The sequence below is a fragment of the Panicum virgatum genome, chromosome 1K (assembly GCF_016808335.1).
Source record: "Panicum virgatum strain AP13 chromosome 1K, P.virgatum_v5, whole genome shotgun sequence".
NCBI classification, from domain to species: Eukaryota; Viridiplantae; Streptophyta; class Magnoliopsida; order Poales; family Poaceae; genus Panicum; species Panicum virgatum.
The window spans coordinates 38,428,981-38,445,109 of NC_053136.1; the positions used below are offsets into that span (position 1 = coordinate 38,428,981).

Sequence of the window (16,129 nt, forward strand, 5' to 3'; positions counted from 1 at the left end):
CGGTTTGGTACCGGCCCGAACCGAAACTGGGCCGGACCAATTTGACCGGTAACCGGTCAAATCGAACCAGTGTTGAACCCTGGCTTCGGCACAACCAGTCGTCTCTTAGATTTTACCAATATGAAGTGCCTCTCTAGTCCGGAGCGCCTCGGTATCATTGAATGCCCCAACACATCGTATTTACCAGACCCGCCATCCTCCCTCGAGCGCCTAACCATAAATGGCTGTAAACTCCTCAGCGAGAGCTGCCGAGCACCTGATGGAGAAAGCTGGCCAAAAGTTTCGCACATCCGCTAGAAGGAATTCTTCGATTAGCCATTATCTTGCTTCTTTACTACACTTGCAATGCAACTGGAAAGAAATGGAAAGGTAAAGAGTTGACTAATCCCCAATGTTTCCCAGTAGTTATTTTGTTATTTCGTATTGATCTTTGATATACCCGGTACGTGTTTCAAACAGTCGCCCCTGAGATCAGCCCCCAGCAGCGACCTCGTCTCCACTGCAGGTTACAAGCTCGACGACACCCAGTTGGAGTCAAAAGGCCAGTCATCCGTCACCGGCGCCATCCTCTCGGTTCCCTGCTTCGGCCATTGCTGCTTGCCTGCTTGCATTGCATTGCCCTGCACCCGCCTCCACGGCTCATGAGCACCCTAGCTCTTCGCCAAACGTCTTATGAACGAGGGTCATGTCAGGTACGTTGAATGGTCCGTTCTTCCTCGTTCATTGTCTCCCTTATTCTGTTGTCCCTCCTTGTTGCCTGTGAACAATCGCCAAGACATTGTTTCTGAATTCGGGTCCTATTCTTGTTGCAGTTGACATTGGGCACTTCTTGGTACAGATATGTATCTATATCGTGTGGAACAGTATGCCGAGACCTGTGACTCGTCAGGTGGAAGTATGATCAACTGCCGCACGGGGCACCAGGCACCGGCTGGCCTGGTAAACTAGTCGTTGTTTGGGGTCGCGCCGTCGCTCATCGCCCTTGTTTGGGGAGGGAGCGGGAAGGAAGAGAAGCGAACAGAAGCAGAAGCAAGGAGCGAGCAGGGCTCGGGCGTTCGTTGATCTCCGCTCGATATGATGGGTCGACAGGGCATGGGCCGTGGCCCGTGGGGACCTACGGCTGTTGCCGATGGGCCTTAGCGCCTTGCTGGTAGCTGAATTGCTGAAACATGAGAAGAAGATGTAGCCCAAATACGACAATACACATGTATACAAACTGTTTTTCTTGGTAAAATAGTTGGGTGTTCCTGGCAATACCCAGAAATATACATACTACTATACTGGCACAGGCAATCCGAGACCAGGAATGAGCGAGAGGGACCATGGGTAGGTGGAGAAAACGAATGTCACCATCAGCCACTTGGATGGAGCACTTGGCAGAAGTTATAATCCGTCCGGTACTAGTGTTTTTTTAGACTAATAAAGACAATTTGGTCCCACTTATATTGAAAGCAACGGACAGGAAGAAACACAATTACTGGGAATTTCAGTTACATGCAAGCACATCCACCACAATATGGTGCGGGTCTCTGGTTATTTTCTGTCTGGCCATCAACCTAACTTTGTTCACTATCTGCTAACCAAACACATGGTTATCAAAATAGCAACATAGCATAAACCAGAAGTCTATAGCTAAATCAACTTTTTTTTTTGAATCGCAATAGATAAATCAACTTTGCGCCCTCCGTGATCTTCATGATCCATTATTCCAACACCTGGAGGTCCTCCTCCTTGAGCAGCCCCTTCCACTGCTTGAAGAGGTTAATCATCATTGGAGTCAGGTGTGATCATCATCTTTTTGTCAAAGATCATGTCATTTGTTGCTTTTCATAGCATCCACATGGTACTTGAGCAGATAAAGATCAGTCTCCTGTTTGTTACACTTCTGTTGTTTAAAAGTGGTTCATTTAAGTCTGCACAGCTATCTATGGTGTCTTGCACCAACTGAGCTCCGCACACATCAGTTATCTAATCTTCAGAGGCACACATCAGTTGCTTCTTATACAGTTTCAGCTCTCCCACAGGAAGACCCAGATGAATCATTGGCGAATTGCCTATTTTGTAATTGAGCGTCTCTGCAAATTAATCTCCTCTGCTCCGCACTCTGGTAGTGGTTAGCACTCACATGGAAATGGACGCAACGCAACTAAAGGGCATCTGATCCATGGAGCTGGCCAGGAAAATGTGAACAGGCAAATCAGCCAGCCACACTCGGCCTGGGCTTAATTATTTTTAATTATTTGTTGGCGCATCTTAGCTCACTTAGTGGAAGGTGTCATCGCACAGTTATCAAGACTGTGAATTTGAGAACCTTCTCTCTTCTCTGCCATGTCAGCAAATTTACTGATTGTCATGCTATTTAGTGCTTATGACACTCCTACGATACTCTCCACAGAGACTGAGCATGTGTGGCAGGCAGCTGGAGGGAGGATGTTCAAAAGCAAAGTCACTACTACCTTGTACTATACTAGTATATAAAGGTGAAAAGAGGGTAGCAATAAGAAATAACTAGTTGGTAACTCCAAAAGTAAATTAAGAAAGCAGAAAACCTCTCCGACTCCGATCCGTCCCTTGTGTTCTGGTGCGGTGTGATCGTGATATGTGCTCGTCTGTATGTTGATACCGTTCAGAACAAACATTCGTGGGCTCCTCGTGCAACCGCACGCCGCACATGGAGATGGAGGCCTCTGCCGCAGCCAAAATCGACTTGAATTTTCCGATCTGCATATCCTCCGACGACGAGGAGGAGGACGGCCCCATCTACATATCCTCCGATGACGAGGAAGTGATCGAGATCCAAGACCCAATAATCCCTCCCTCGTCTAGGGCCCCGATCACCACCACCTCTGCTTTGGCTTCTGGATCCTCTTCTCTCCCCGCCGCCGCAGACCGCAAGGGAAAGCGCAAGCTATCATCGCAAGGTTGGATGGAATCTCCAATTCTTTGCTTTCTAGTACTTGATTCCCCCCCCCCCCCCACTTTTTTGCTGGGGTCTAGTAGTTCATATGACACACAACCAGGCTGGCTAATTGTTCTAGTCGTCGTCGTCGTCGTTCCACTCCACAGGAGGTGAACCGTCGACGCCTACAGCCAGCTACTGGGGCGAATTCTATACTGCGCCATCTGCATGGAGAGCGTGCCCGGCGCTCTCAAGTTCATCGTCTCCCCATGCCGCCAAGCCTTCTGCTTGAGCTGCACCGTGCAGTACATCGCTGCCAAGGTCGGCGAGAACGTCGTCCATGTGAGGTGCCCCGACCCCAGCTGCCGGGACGGCGCGGTCGAGCTGGAGGACTGCCGCGGCCTCATCCCCTCAGACCTGTTCGTAAAGTGGGACCTCGCGTTATGCGAATCAGCGGCCGAGCTCGGGGTCGGGGAGAAGAAGGTCTACTGCCCGTTCAGGGACTGCTCGGCGCCGCTCCTCGCCGGCGAGGGTATGACCGGCGAGGGGAGCATCGCGGAGGCCGATTGCCCGCACTGCCGCCGGCTATTCTGCGCCCGGTGCATGGTGCCGTGGCACGACGGCGTCGGCTGCGAGGAGTTCCAGGGGCTCGGGGAACACGAACGCGGCCGGGAGGACGTGATGTTGCGGCGGCTCGCCGGCGCCAAGCGGTGGCAGCGGTGCCCCCACTGCAGGATGTACGTGGAGAGGTCTCAGGGATGCCCCTTCATGCGCTGCAGGTAACTTGTTCAAATTCTCTGACAGCAGACTTGTTCAAATTCGTGTGGTTAATTTTTGTCTTGCATACATAATGAAACGCGCGCTTCTGAACTTGGATTGGAATTTGTAGGTGCGGGTGCTGCTTCTGCTACACCTGTGGATCTCTGATGTGCAAGCAACTCCATTACTGCACAAGATGCAACCGCGGCTGATGCCTTCTCTGCAGGCTCTCTCACTGAATGTTTCATTTTTGCCAAATCTCTGGACATGATAACAAGAGGTTCTGGACGTGAAACGTATCTTAAAAAGGCTCGAACGACTTGTTTCAAGTCATCGCCAGTTGTACTAATTTATTCCGATCCTTTTATCAAATACTTCAGTAGGTATTCAGTAGGTATATCTAAAACCATAAAATGTGTACCCTTGTCATGTCCTCGTTTATCAAATACTTCCAGTGTAACTCCTAATATGTTCACAAGTTCATGTTATTCAGAAATTAAAGTAGCACCACATCAAGGCCCCTATCAGCCCTACCTAGCAAGCAGTTACTAGTTAGAAAATTTGTGCATAGCAATACACACACCAGTTTCAGCGTGCACTAATTGATTCTTTAGATATATCCTTGTACCGTGACCTTTCAGCAAAACAAGTATCATTCTACATACTTTACAAACAGACAAACAGATGTATGGGAGAACAATGAGCTTGTGCTCCTTTCCCTCAATGCAAAGAGCTACTTAATTAATTGATGACAAACAAGTAAGGAGATAACAATCAGATGGGAAAGCAAGGAATGGAGGAGGTACTAACAAAACATGCTCAGCGACTATCAGCAAACTCTGCCCAGGTATCCTGTAAGAGGCAAATAATAAAACGGAGAAATTAGGTCGCTTGCATAGACCAAAGGAACAAGAAGCACGTCATTGAAGGTCAACCAAGCAAGGAGGAACAACGTACCTTCAAAGTATTAGGTAGGTGAAAGTAAACCTCAGAAAAAGAGAAAAGTGCAAAACCAGAGGGCATCTCAAACAGAAGCAACATAAGCCTATTGTTCTTCAATTTTTTAGCTGCAAACAAACTTAAGCAAGCAGGATTGCCAAGAAAAAAATGCACATAAACGAATTGCCTGTTCATGATTGGGGGAACAATGAGCTTGTGTTCCTTTCCTTCAATGCAAAGAGCTACTTAATTAATTTGATGACAAGCAAGGAGATAACAATCATATGGGAAAGCAAAGGAATGGACGAGGTACTAACAAAACATGCTCGGCGACTATCAGCAAACATGGCTGCTCTTTCAGTAACTTTTCTGCGTGCGTGCGACAAATCGATCGTCCCGCCAGCTGAGTGTTGGCACCATGGCTGAGTCTTCAATGGCCGTGAACCTCATCATGTGCGACAACGTCGGCCACGCATCGAGAGAAGACGACTGCTGCTGCCACCACTGCTCGACACCTACGGCGAAACCACTCAGCCCGGGCACCAAGCTCTGCATGATTGTACCTAATGTATATAATCTGCAGGCCTAATTCAGTTTAATTATATATTCCCAACTTGCTTAATTTGTTTTCAGGGGGGCAAATAGTGATCCTCTAGTTAAGTAGGAGTACTTTTTAAAGATTGACCGGCGACATTGATACTCCTACTTTTGCAGGCTTATTACATATGTTCACTGATCCTTTTATTAATATAATTTGCAGGCCATCAGAGTCGCCTTAGGCATCATGATGTGTACTGTTACCATTATGGCGAAAGACTTAGACCCCGTCATGAAGGGCATATGTCTGATTGCAAGTCTAGGTGTGCCACTGGTGGCGTGTGGTCTCACACAAGACCCTATTATGTGATTCCATCTGCTTAATTTTAGTAAGGAGAAATTGAGGTTGCTTTCTGTTTGGAATATTAATATGTAATGTACTCCTATAATACTGTTTTCTCTCAATTTTTGCGAGGCCGAATCTATCCTTCTTGATATGTTTGTTCCCCAATGCTTGTTGCAACTATACCTAGCATGCTGAATAGCCTGCAAAAATCCACAATCAGACGAGGGCAGCGGCCGCTGGAAAAAATATTAGATGCAAACCGCGCTCTTCAGTGGAATCGTGAAAACTCCCTTGAAAATCACACTAACTTTTTTGGAAAATGTGGGATGATGCATATCGTCCATGGTTCCATCGATGTAGTTTGTGGCAAAAATTCGGAACAAAATTCGATATAGAGAAATTCATATGAAAATAACAAATCTCATATGCAAGTGCCGTGGAGGACAAAAATTCAAGGAATTTGTTTTATAGTGAAAATGCATATGGATTCTTTTATTTTCACATGACTGTATCTATATCGAGTTTTGTTTCCAACTTTTGACACAAACTACATCTATAGATAGACATAGATGTGTATCATTTCATTTTTTTTTTGAAAAAACTTTTAACTATGGTTTTTAAGAGAGTTTTCATGATTCCACCGAAGAGATTGATCATGTACATTGTTATCGTTGGTATTACCCCGAGGTCCCGGAACCGCTCGGGAAAACCAAGGCTCACTCGGGATGATACAAGGAAGGATTATATAACACAATGAAGACTAGAGTTAGAGTTGTATGCGAGATCACTTGGATAGAGTTGTAACACGAAAAAAATATGTAGTCTATTCCGGGTAGGACTCTGCAATGTAACTCTTTTCCCCGGACTATATAAGCGGCGGGCGCAGGAGTTCCCTAGTTGGGATCAGGACCAGAATCTATAATCGCGCGCGCGCGAGCGTCGCAGAAGGGCGTTAGTGTTTGTCTTCCTTGTTGAGCTTGCGGCGGCCGGAGTTCGGGGCCTTTGGGTTGGGGGTTGCCGGGGTCCCATAGCCACCAGTCACCTTAGAAGAGGGGGCCGGAGTGGTAGGGTCATCCCGGCGGCAGTGGCCTGTTGCGGGACGGGGCGGAGGCGCTGCTGGTCGGCGGCAGCGGTTTGACAACCAGTGGGTCAAGAATCGGGTGGAGCTCGGATCGAAGCTAATTAGTGGCGGCGGCGGAGGCACCGGAGACAGCATCTGAGCTGGGGAAGGTAGGGGAGGTGGGAGAATAGGAAAAAAGAGTGACCGCGATGAAACCACCGCAAATTGCCGAAGGTGATAAATAGACGCCCCACTGGGACACCCTCAAGAAAAACTGTTGGCATGCAGTCAAGGCACCCTGTTCGTGGTGGCCCTAGGCCCCTAGCGGCTCTGCTTATCTCAGAGGAGGCAGGAAGTTGTTTTCCATGATCCCATTCCCATCTGCCTCAGCCGTCTGAGCATGATGGGGCTCGCGATGCTGGGTGTCCTTTCCCTTGTCAAGTTCCTGTTCTGGACCTTCATACTGGCCCATCCCTGTCGCCTTACACTTTTTTAGATAAAGAAATATCCTGGTCTCGAGCACTCACTGGTGAGTGTATATAGCCAAACAAACAAGACATGCAGTACATAGACTGCCCAGCAAACAATTAAACCACCTAAAGTTTAAAACAGAAACCGAACAAGTAGTGCTCAATAGCTACTCCAGAATTCGACTTCTGAAATTCCAACCGCTCTTTGAACTGAAATGTAGCATCACTCCCTCTAGTAGTTGGCAATTCTTCTTCAAAAAATCTTTCGCTTCCTCTTCAGATAGCAGCGACCAGTTTCTCGCCCAGAATATCCCCTTGAAGATGACCAGCACGGTATGTTTTCATTTCTGATATATATGCATCTCTCAGTAATTCAATGTCGTCGTTTTGCTGCAACGTGCTGGAATACTACTACTACTGTCTTTTGGAACTGATTGTAGGAGGTGCTGCATGGGCCGGAGGGAAGATGCAGACCAAATGCAAATGGGTTGCAGCTTGATGTTGGACTCCGGCAGGCCCAGCTGCGAATTGGACATGTGCCCGTGATCTCCGTCCTCGAACCTGCTTGTTTGGCAACACCGGCCAGCCGCGTTGCACCGTAGAAGCTCACCAGCTGCAATATACAAATGTGCAATATAAAGCTCAACAGCAAGAAATCAATTTGACGCCTTTTGAAAGCATGACAACCAAGATCTCAAATTAGCAGCCTTGAAACTGATCACAGAAACCAGAACTGGTACTACTTGGCTTTTTTTTCCTTAGAAATAAACGCCTAGTTGATAACCAGGGTCTGTTTAGATCTTTACCCGTAAACCCTGTAAATGTAAAAAAAACGTCACATCAAATGTTGGGACACACACATGGAGTACTAAATAAAGTTTATTTACAAAACTTTTTATATGGATGGGCTGTAAATCGCGAGACGAATCTAATGAGCCTACTTAATCTATGATTTGCAACAGTGATGCTACAGTAATCATCCGTTAATTATAGATTAATCATAGATTAATTAGCATCATTAGATTCGTCTCGCGATTTACAACCCATCTATGCAAAAAAATTTATAAATATACTCCATTTAGTACTTCAAATTAGTAAGATTCCAACGCAAAATTTTTACATGTAAAAAACACGGCCTTAGTGGTACGTGTCTTTTCAGATGAACTGCCTACATCACTCAATGGTTAAGACAATATCCAAAACTAGAAACAACTGCTTCTGCTGCTGAAATTACTGCTTCTTTGAGCCTACGACGTCAAGGTCTGCGAGCTACTAGTAGATGGAGACCTAGTTCCCGTCGCCGACCTCGCGAGCCGCAGCCGCCGGCCTAGCCACCCTCGCGTCGCTGGCGACGCCCGCGTAGGCCGGCGGCGGGGCAGTGGCCGCGACGACTCTGGCGGCCGCCGGGGCCATCCAGGGACCGGCGTCGCAGCACTCGGGCCTGCCGTCGCAGCAGTCGATGCGGCAGCAGGGGGTCGGCAGGACCTGGCCCTCCGCCGCGCCGGCCGCCAGGAGCGCCACCACCACGAGGGCGCCTACCATCTTGGTCTTGGGGACGGAGCCCGTCGCCATGCCAACGTGCGTGCCCGGCGCGAGGCCTGCTTGGCTGCTTCCCTTCCCGTTCCCGATCGTGCGGTGCGCGAGGGCTCGCGCTCTTCTCGCTGCGGACTCGTTCTGGCTGGCTGGTGCTCGAGGCTCCGTTCCTTCCTGGGGCCTCTCCTATTTGTAGGCCGTGGAGCACGGGTCGACGGCGACCTGTGTGCCGCAGGCCAGAATGACCGGGGCGTCAGTAACCTGTGTTTCTTGGCGAGTAAAAATCTGAAATTAAAAGTTGCCATTTCCATCGTGTAAAAGGATTAAAAGTTGCCATATCCCTGGAGTAATTTCTTGTTGGCTCGTAGCATCTGGAATTAACAGCTGCCGCACCTGTTTTAACTCGTACTAATGCCTGGAGTTACGAGTTGCCATGCTGAGAAATTCACCACCATCGACCTCATCTCAAACTTCAGTTTGATCCTCCACAACATGCACCAGCTGGTTGTTTGTCACCTGGTCGTCGCCAAAAACTTTGCTGCAGGTACGATGTCACTGCCAGCAACCTGCATGTTGATCTGAGCCACGCTTGTTTGCCAGCACAAGCACAGGGTCAACTTTGGCAAGGCTCAGCACGCACGATTCTTTCTTTCTGGGAAAAAAATGGGGAAGAAAAGGAAGCCTAACCGTCTCGCCGGGTGGCACACATGGTGTTGTTGTAACACCCCAGGTGTTAATCATCTATAATCAAGATTAATCACGGGCTTAACTAGTTAATTAGAGACCTAATCCTTCGGGTACAAATCGAGTCACCAAAATCGACTCAAGTTCAGTCCAATTTTCTGGAGCCTGGGAAAACCCGGATACTCTGGGTTTGCACCCGGATATTCCGAAATTACCCGGATACTCCGGCCATTGGCCCGGATACTCCGGGTGTGGAGTTTCTATTTCCCTAATTTGGTCATCTGGGTCCCATAAATATAATAAACACACACTCTCTCTCCCTCACAGCTCACTCTCCCTCACGTTCACTCTCTCCCTTTCACTCCCTCATGAACTCTCCCTCTCCCTCACAAGCTCTCCCCCTCCATGAGGCCCTAGAGTGCAAATCCCCCATCTAAACGTGATTTCAAAGCCAAGGAAGATTCAAATCGGGTGGGGAACCTTCCTCCCCACGAGTTCCTCCCAAGGGTGCCTTGGATTTCAAGTTCCTCATTCAAGAAAAAGCTCATCCTAGGTATTCAACTTGTGCCGCCCCGATCTATGTTTCTAGGAGGTTCTAAGTGGTTTCCTTTGGTCAATCAACTCTATATGCATCCCTCAACTAGGATCTAAAAGGGTTTTGATTTTGGTGGGTTGGTTTTGCCAAAATCAAGATTTCAGTTTTTGGGGCAAAAATGCTGTCAGGTCCGGAGACTCCGGGTATAAGCCCGGATACTCCGGGTTTTTGACACTCCGGGCGAAACTCCGGGTATATCCCCGGAAACTCCGGATTTGGGAATCCGGATATTCCGGATTTAAATCCGGATATTCCGGTTTTGCAGAGTTATGAACGTCGGGTTGTGTGGTTAGTAGTATTTGTAATCGGTTAGGGTTTATTTCAAAGTTTCAAATTATATTGCATACATTCTCATATCATATGCATATGTATAGACGCCGCCGCTGAAGGAGTCGTATACGAGGTGGTTGCGGAGCCACAGGAGCCGCATGGGCAAGCCCCGCAGCAGGAGGATCATGGGGAGCAAGTCCAAGGCCCATCTCACCCTAGCACTGAGCCGCAGACTCAAGGCAAGCCCCGGTGCATGTTCTATTATTTTAAATTATGATTCACTATGTATATGTTTTATCTATTACTTGCGCATTACATATTAGGAAATTGATTGGAATCCTAGTTGCATGATCCCCTAGGTTTCCTTGAGTTTACTAGTAAGTCTAGGTCGATAGCGGTGCTAGGCTAAATAAGTCTGGTAGAAGTCGGGTGACTTCGTGTCACTTGCGAGACACAGGAAACTTTAGAAGCCGAGTAATTTTCGGTTACTCGCGAGATACCTTATTATCTTTATATACTTCAGTATTTGAGAAATGGTTTGAAATGGATATGGAGATGTGAGACCGGGCGGGGATGATGATATTAGGTTTGGCAGCAGGACAGGGTTCCTGGGTGCCTTAGCCCCGCCCGTGTCGATTAAGGACCGGTCGTTGTGGCAGTGCTGATCGGGGATTGAATTTGTACTAACCGCATGCCGGGAGTAGGAGGTAGTCGAAACCGGTAAGCCTAGTACTGCTTTGCTTCGAAAGTACAGGACTTCAACTCACCTCCTGGGGTAGTCGAGTAGTCGCGAAGAAATGGGAATGCATGTTTATTTTTGGTGGTCTCACGTTGAGCTCGGCTGACCATATGATGGTGGGGCGGTCCTGTAGTTCGAGGCGGGGAGGGGAAGGGTTGGTGCGTGTGGTCCGACAGGGCTTATACGTGCCGTGTTGGTTAGGTTCACCTTGCAAGGTTAAATCAGATCGATTCGCCGTGTCTCGCGGATATGAGGGCCTTGATCTCTTTGTCACACCGTAGCGAATGAGTTAGGGTATTAGAGATATAAAAATGGATATAAATTCTGAATCTTATTTGAATGCTCCAACATGCGTGTGTAGATAGACAAACATTAGTGAGAGTCCATCTATATAAAATATGCGGCTAAAACATTGAAAGTAAGGATACACCTCTAGTTGCTTTTTCTGCAAAACAAACCACCAGCCAAATGTCGTGCATGTCTAGGTACGTGGGCTAAGTTATACCCACTGGTCGGGTAAGTCTTGCTGAGTATTAGTTGCTCAGGGTTTGTTGTTTACTCTATTTTAGGTTTAGGAGCTAACTAGGTGTCATATCGGTGGGCTCGATGTGGCGCCTTGTCTTCACGTCTCGGTAGTTCTCGATTTATTTAGTGTGTTCTATTTATTCTCTAGTAAAAATGCTCTGTAAGTTAGATTCTCTTCCGCTGCTATCTCTTCATTTATAAATTTTAAATTTAAAGCTGTTTTGTAAAAGTCTTAATATAATTTGCTATTTTTTGTAAGATTGTATCGTGCTGGTACCTTCTGCGCTCGCCTTCGTGCGAGACTTCTGGTGTGTTTCGGTCGGCCTGTAGGTTGGAAACAGCCTGTCAAGTTACACTTAATTAAGCTAATGCGCTAGATGATGGCGGTTACGTTTAATTAAGCATTTTAACTCGACGTCTGTCACACTTGTCCTGCTCCTTGCTGCAGGGATCTCTAGTCTCCTGCGAGCTTGCCGTTCACGAAGATGGAGACGGCTAACTGCCGTCTGGGTGTGTCCTTGAGCATAGTTCACACAGAAGCATGATGCCTCGCTCACAGTCACAGTTCCTTGAAACGTGCGTTTGGCGGTACAGGTTGCCAACAGTGGCACGGTAAAAAAAAATTGATCAGGAAGTCTTTGGCGTCTGGTGGTACAGGTTTGCTAACAGTGGCACGGTGAAAATTTTGATCAGGAAATCTTTTGAGTTTCAGGACATCATGGTTCACGAGTTCCAGGAAGACCAACGGCGCAAGAGAGTAAATGCAGTGAAGCATGTGCCAGCAAACAAACAAAAACGTTCAGATGCTACTCGTGTCACACCAAGAACAAATATTTAGAATGCGTTTCATTGATAGGCTTTGTAACCACTACATCAGAGAGAACTTGAGGTGGACATTTCCAGTCATGCAAAACATTTGGAGAATTACCACCTCGCCCTCTACTGCTGTAGTAGTGTCCAAGAGGAAAACTTAACACAGAATTCAACGCGGATAAACATGAGGCCCAACAGAGGCTGATGTACGAGCAGACTCGAGTCCTTGACATTGACAACACTCCCGGGATTATCATCACACCAACTAACCCTGCCTTCCTGCTTGTTTACTTCCTTTTTTTTCCTTGCATAATATGTTGGATCAGGTGCCGCAGAAAACCGAGATGCAGATGCCGGATTTCCGACCCACTCTCGGTCCCTGCCGCTGTGTGGCGGAGGTCAGTGCCCGCCCGCCATGACGGTGGCGTTGGACACCCCTCTCGTCTTGGGGAGCAGGATCATCGACAGGACCGCGCAGATCAGGGCGAAGGCGGCGCCGATGCCGAAGGCCGGGGTGTTGCCCTTGTTGAAGACGCCGTCGATGGGGCCGGCGGTGAGCGCGATCACCAGCTGAATGAACACGATCGAGGAGCCACGCGGGATCAGCATCGATCTTCTTGTGCAAATGCGCTTGAAGGCAAGTCGATGATGATGATGAAGAAGAAGAAGAACAAACGATTTTTTCTTTACCTGTGGAAGGACGATGGCGATGTTGAGGACGCCAATGGTGAGGCCTTGGCCTCCTCCTTCCTCGGTGGCGACCTCAGACGCCACGGCCCATGGGACACTGAACAGCACCTGCAACAAGCACGCAGCAACCGGATAAGGAATAAGCAAGCAAGCAGCACGAACGGATGAATTCCAAGGAGCAGCAGATCCGAATAAACTTACGGCCTGCGGGATGCCGATGAGGGCGAAGAGGGCGAGCGCGATGCCCCTGAAGGTCGAGTCGGGGCCGAGGAGGCCGGCGGTGAGGGAGGGCTTGTAGCCCTTCATGGAGATGATGCCGAGGACGACCATGACGGTCATGATGACGAACACCATGAGGTTGCTGATGGACCAGACGACCCGGGACGTGAGCTTCCGGCACAGCTTGGGGATGAGGAACGAGGTGACGCCCAGCGCGATGGAGCAGAAGAGGAGCCCGACGGCGCCCTCGCGGACGCCGGCGTTGAAGGCGTCCGCCTTGCCGCCCAGGCCCTGCGGCTCGCCGTGGTAGATCTCCCGGCCCATCCAGTCCGTGTTGTACTGGAAGAAGGGGAACCACGAGAGCTGCCGGCGAGCAGGAATCCGTCGAGAGCCATGTCAGCTAGAGTCGTCAAAGATTCCGCGAGCGAAAGGCAGATGGATGGATGGATGTGCGTGCGTACCCAGGTGACGGCCGTGACGGCGAGCACCTTGAACATGGCAGGGGGGAGGTTCCTGAGGCTCTTGAAGAGGTCGACGAACGCGGAGCACGCGCCGCCGGAGGAGGCGTCGACGTTGTCCTTGCCGAGCTGCTCCTCGCCGGCGAGGGCCAAGGTGACCGACATGCTGATAATGATGAGGATCTGACCGAAAAAGAGAGAGCACGAGATTAGCAGAACGCGCCAAGATCTAAGCGAGACGAGGACGAAGCAGCGATCATCGTGCGGCCGGCGAGGCCGGAGAACGAGGTGCTCGGGACTCACCACAGCGGTCAAGAAGGCGCCCTTGAGATTTGCGCAGGCGTCGCAGCACGCGGCGGTCTTGAGCCATGGGAGCCACCTGATCGGCCAAGCAGCAGCGTCAAGAGAACAACACATCAGTCGTCGAAGACCAAATCAGATGCTTCATCAGGGGAAAAAAAATCGAATGGGTTTGAGGAGATGAAGGATCGATCAGGCAACGTACTCGTGCCATTTCGCGTTGGCGCCGGACAGGTAGCCGAGGACGCTGCCGAGAGCCATCCACAGGGAGAAGATCGCCTGCCCAACGTTGGGGCCGTGCTGTCCGGCTGCAGGAAGCAACAGTTGGTTGCAACATCAGCATCACTGCTAACAACTTTTGCCTTTCGAGCTCATATATGCGAGCGTGATCGAGTTCAGACATCTGAACAAGATGGAAGGAGTTGCTCACCGGAAAGGTCAGCCATCATCGCGCGAGCAGGTCCCTAAAATGACAAAATCATGTCTGTAATTTAGAACGATTTGCGTACGTGCCGTGCCGGCCGGGCAGTGTTAGCAGAAGACGACGCACGTACCTGGACGGTGTTGTTGGCGAAGTCGAGGAACCAGAAGCCCACGATGTAGACGGCGGCGGCGGACCACCGGGCGCCGGTGAACGTGCTGCAGTTCTCCTTGGTGTCGCCGAGGTGGCGGCCGATGTCCGCCGAGAAGCCGATCATCAGCACCTGGCCGGAGCACCAACATCTCAGTCAGTCGTCAGTCAGTTACCAAAAAAAAACGACGAGATATGATCGCTCCTGGGGGCCGGTAGAGAGCCAAGAAAGAAATGGCCATGGAAGACCTGGCATGGCGTGATGGACGTGGGCTTACAGAGAGGCAGATGATGACGCATCCGGCGAGGATGAAGGGCCGCCGGCGGCCGAGCTTCGCCGTGCACCGGTCGCTGTAGTAGCCGACGATGGGTTGCACCTGCCAACAGAATCAGTGAGCGCATTAATCCCGGGATCGGAGAAAGAGCAGGAAGGTAACTGGACGTAGTAGTACGAGAAACGGATCTCTCGGTAATTTGTTAATTGGTTCTACTTTCTGTTTATATCTTATTCAATCTTATCCTTCCGAAATATCCTCCGGTAAAAGTAAACTCAGTCAGCCATGCTGGACCATTAAGATGGAAGTAAATCGTAGGCGAGCCGTTTCCATGCGTGCGCGAAGATTTTGGAGAAGTTTAAGGGAAGATGAAGGAAATCTTCATCTTTATCCGAAGAAAAAATACGGTCGAAAAAACAATGAAAAAAAAATACACTTACCACAAATCCGGCGATAGGGCCGCAGATCCATGTCAGGGAGACGTAGCTGTGCGAGATCCCAAGAGTCTGCAGGGGCGCCACGGCGAGCAGGATCATCGATGAGGCAATGCGAATTCAGAGAACGGAAAAACCAAAGAAGGAGATGATGTGTGCGCGTGCGTCTCGCTCACCTGAGAGTATGGCGAGAGGAGGGAGAGCTGGAGCGCCCAGCCGTACTGGATGCCGCCGGAGACCATGCAGGCGAGGAAGAGCCGGACGATGCCCATCCCCGGCCTCCGGGTCGCATTGCCGTCGCCCTTCTCGGCGCCGCCGCCGCCGCCCTCGAGGTTCATGGCGGCCCAGTCGAGGCCCTTGCCCGCGGCCTCCTTGCCGTCGCCCTCCATGCCTGCCGCGGCTCGAGGAGGAGGAGGAACGAGCACGCTGCGCGCGGATTGGTCGCAGGGAGAAAAGGGAGAGAGGGGACAGGGACAGGTGAATGATCACGGATGAGGTTGGACGGGAAGGCCGGGGGCGCGGGGGGGTTTTAAAGGCCGGGCGAGGGGGGGTGGCCGGCGACGAGTGGTTTACGGCGGGTGGCCCACCGTCAGCGAGACGGGGGGCCTATGGTTTTATCCGTTCGGGAAGGTTATCCCCGCCCTTAATCTGTTTCTTGGTAAGGGGTTTTTGCCGAGCTGGCAGGAGGGATTTATGGGGGTTCAGGATAATACTGGTGGTGGAAAAAAAGGATAGGGGCTATATGTGTCAATGACCAGGTGGATTATTGTTACCTTGTTTGGTTGCGATTTCACCTGCCAGCTGCTGATCGTTGGTCACGGCAAGGATAATTGGCATTGGAATTTATTTTCCATGATTATTTACATATTCTCCATGATTATTTGCACATTTCCATGTCAAAATAATTTGATATTTATATATCTTATTATCTTCACAAATATTTTTGATGGTATCCCTTTCCCCCAACGTCTATGAGAGCTGGGTGGTTAATTGGGGGGTTGATCCGTAGCTGT

The 16,129-nt window shown here is 49.7% G+C and overlaps 2 protein-coding genes across 2 annotated transcripts; one reads left to right on the top strand and one right to left on the bottom strand.

Moving 5' to 3' along the window:
- Nucleotides 1-2,671: 2,671 nt before the first annotated feature.
- On the top strand, nt 2,672-4,146 carry LOC120655075 (probable E3 ubiquitin-protein ligase RNF217). The gene is made up of 3 exons (XM_039932802.1): nt 2,672-2,921; nt 3,072-3,678; nt 3,789-4,146. The coding sequence occupies exons 1-3, from the start codon at nt 2,672-2,674 to the stop codon at nt 3,868-3,870; spliced, it is 939 nt and encodes a 312-aa protein (XP_039788736.1). The 3' UTR covers nt 3,871-4,146.
- An 8,033-nt stretch (nt 4,147-12,179) lies between these two features.
- On the bottom strand, nt 12,180-15,776 carry LOC120706208 (sucrose transport protein SUT5-like). Its single transcript, XM_039990794.1, has 11 exons — nt 15,293-15,776; nt 15,123-15,188; nt 14,686-14,784; nt 14,391-14,540; nt 14,267-14,300; nt 14,042-14,144; nt 13,840-13,915; nt 13,540-13,719; nt 13,061-13,441; nt 12,860-12,967; nt 12,180-12,739 (listed from the first exon to the last, which is right to left on the bottom strand). Exons 1-11 carry the CDS (start codon nt 15,503-15,505, stop codon nt 12,569-12,571), a joined length of 1,581 nt encoding a protein of 526 aa, XP_039846728.1. The 5' UTR covers nt 15,506-15,776; the 3' UTR covers nt 12,180-12,568.
- Between the last annotated feature and the right edge of the window lie 353 nt (nt 15,777-16,129).